Here is a 2,651-nt window from a genome sequence, read left to right as displayed (position 1 = left end):
GCCGCGCTGGCCCCCAGACCCGAGCCCTAGCTGCTCCGCCCTCCGCGATCTCTGGACGCCGCGAAGGGTCCGGGCCGGACAGGTAAGGGGGACCGGCGCAGGGGAAGGGGGGCTGCGAATGCCGGCGCGGGCACGGTGAGAGCCCTCCCCAACCAAGGGCGCCCCACCGCCCTCCTGCGCTGTCCCTGAAGATGTCGGGAGCTATCTTCACGTCTCTGGAGGGCCCGGGCGCCCTGGACGGGACAAGCGGCCACCCCCTCGTGTGCCCGCTGTGCCACGCGCAGTATGAGCGCCCCTGCCTGCTGGACTGCTTTCACGAGTTCTGTGCCGGCTGCCTGCGTGGCCGCGCTGCTGATGGCCGCCTCGCCTGCCCTCTGTGCCAGTGAGTGCCTGGAAGCCCCAGAGGAGGGGAGGCTGGCTCCCTCTGGGAAGGGATCTTCGTGCTGGGAGGGCAAGACTCTCCGGGGAGAAGGCTGGGAGAGACTGTACCCAGCTGGTGCCTCTCTGCCAGAGATCGTGAAGGCTCCTGCCCATTTTACAAATCAGGGTAACTGAGACCTGGGATTATGACCCAAGGCGTCTCAAGATAAATCAGGGGGCAAGGGCAGGCTAGAGTGCCTGTGCTGTGGAATTGGATGCTGCTGGAGTAGGGGATCTCAGCTCAACGTCTGGACACTCCCAATGACTCACTTAGGGGTCCTTAAGTCTCAGGCCAAAGTAGCAAGTTGTGTTGGCTCAGCCTACCTGTGCACGTGTGCTCAGTTGCTCAGTCATGTCTGAGCCTTTGTGACCCCATGGACTGTAGCCCGCCAGGCTCCTCCTCTGTCCACAGGATTCTCCAGGCAAGAATACTAGAGTGGGTTGCTATTTCTAGGAGATTTTCCTGACCCAGGGATTGAACCCAAGCCTCCTTTGTCCCCTGCATTGCAAGTGGATTCTTTAACCGCTGGGCTACCAGGGAAGCTCAGGATACCTGGGGTGGCCCTGAATTTGCCTAATGCAGCGAGAGGGGCTTGAGGTGAGGCTTCTGCCTTTGACACCCTGAGTCGCCAACCCCCTCCCAGGATCCCTCCAGGGCTGGGAAGGGACGGGTCAGAGTGCGCACTGGCTGAAATATTTATAGATGTCAGGCCTGCAGGCACCCCACCTCCCACCCTATTTTTAGTTCCGCCTGGAATGTACGAAGTAGGAAGTGGGTAGGGAGCCTCGGGGAAGGGGCATCTGGAGCTTGGCTGAAGCTTCTCCACAGGCACCAGACGGTGGTGAAGGGCCCCAGCGGGCTCCCTCCAGTGGATCGGCTGTTGCAGTTCCTGGTGGACAGCTCAGGGGATGGCACCGAGGTGGTGCGCTGCGCCAACTGCGACCTGGAGTGCGGCAAGCAGGCAGGGGCACCCGGGGTGCAGTGGGGAGCGGAGGGTGCCAGGCTGCACCATGTCCTCAGAGGATCACCCAACAGCGGGCTCTCCAGCCCCTCTCTAAGGCACCTCCTATCCAAAACAGAGGCCCCACTTTACTGGTATGGAGACCGAACTCCAAAACAACTCACTTGAACCAGCAGTCTGTTAGGTGTGGGGGTTAAAGCCATTGGATTTGCGGGGAGTTTACTGGCCCCAAACTCAGGGCAGAGTTGTGAAATGGAACAAGAAGAGCAATCCATGCACAGACCTGGAGTCCCTCCAGGGTCCACTGCTACCTGGGTAGCCGCGAGCCGCTATCTGCAGCCAGAGAGGACAGGGGATGTGAGCCCACTGTGTTTTTGGGGAGAGGTCATCCTGAAGGACCTGGGAGTAGAGGCCAGGCTTCAGGCTGGACTGAGAAGTGCACAGGGGACTCTCTCCAGACTGTGGAAGCTGGTCTGAGGATTCCCAGGAGGATGTTCCTACAGGAGCAAAAGGTCAGGGTGTGCTGGCAAGTTCTAGAATATGTGCTACCCAGAAGTATGAAGATAAGGAGCAGTAGGTGAGAGGCGGGATGTAGGGAGAGCTTGGGGAGGAAATGGCCTTAAATGCCAAAGAAGTTGGGGGTCTGTGTTTTCATAGCCATTCCTGGGATCGATGCCTTGGACTCTCAGCCACAGGGAAGGGCACCTGCAGACCTTCACCCCTTTTCCCCTCCCAGTCAAGTCTCAACTCCAAATAGCTGGGGTGAACACAGCCATGTGGCTCCTATTGAGGGTGCCAAGAGGGGCTTGACAGATCTTGCCCACGGGCACACATACGTTTCTGTTGTAGGTTAAATATTTTGCAAATACAGTATCTGCCCTCCCCACAACCCTGGGGAACCCCCTCCTCAAGCCCAGACTGGGTACCTCCCTCTTACCTATTCTCTGAGCCTCGATATTCTCATCTGTAAACTGGGGATACAGAGCGCTGCGCGTCGGGTTTACACGAAAGGGCTGCCAGCGGCCCTGCCCCTGCCGGAGACTCGCAGATGCGCAAAGACAGGCTTCCAGTTCACCGGCGGACTGAGCCCGAGCTCTGTCCGCAGGACGCGGAGACCACGTACTTCTGCAACACGTGCGGGCAGCCGCTCTGCGCGCGCTGCCGCGACGAGACGCACCGGGCACGCATGTTCGCGCGCCACGACATCGTGGCCTTAGGTCAGCGCAGCCGCGACGTGCTCCAGAAGTGCAGTGAGTGCGGCGTGCGGGG

At 60.0% G+C, this 2,651-nt stretch overlaps 1 protein-coding gene across 1 annotated transcript in view; it reads left to right on the top strand.

Moving 5' to 3' along the window:
- The first annotated feature begins 31 nt into the window (after window positions 1-31).
- Window positions 32-2,651, top strand: part of RNF207 (ring finger protein 207) — a 14,067-nt gene continuing 11,447 nt past the window's right edge. The window contains exons 1-4 of the mRNA XM_010850203.1: window positions 32-82; window positions 192-382; window positions 1,250-1,382; window positions 2,488-2,634. Coding sequence (XP_010848505.1) covers window positions 192-382; window positions 1,250-1,382; window positions 2,488-2,634 — 471 coding nt within the window. The 5' untranslated portion in view covers window positions 32-82. The remainder of the gene's footprint in view (window positions 83-191; window positions 383-1,249; window positions 1,383-2,487; window positions 2,635-2,651) is intronic.

The sequence above is a fragment of the Bison bison genome, unplaced genomic scaffold (assembly GCF_000754665.1).
Source record: "Bison bison bison isolate TAMUID 2011002044 unplaced genomic scaffold, Bison_UMD1.0 scf7180017864289, whole genome shotgun sequence".
In the NCBI taxonomy this organism is placed as follows: Eukaryota; Metazoa; Chordata; class Mammalia; order Artiodactyla; family Bovidae; genus Bison; species Bison bison.
Note: the sequence above shows the minus strand (reverse complement) of the source record. Positions and strands in the feature narration are given on the sequence as shown.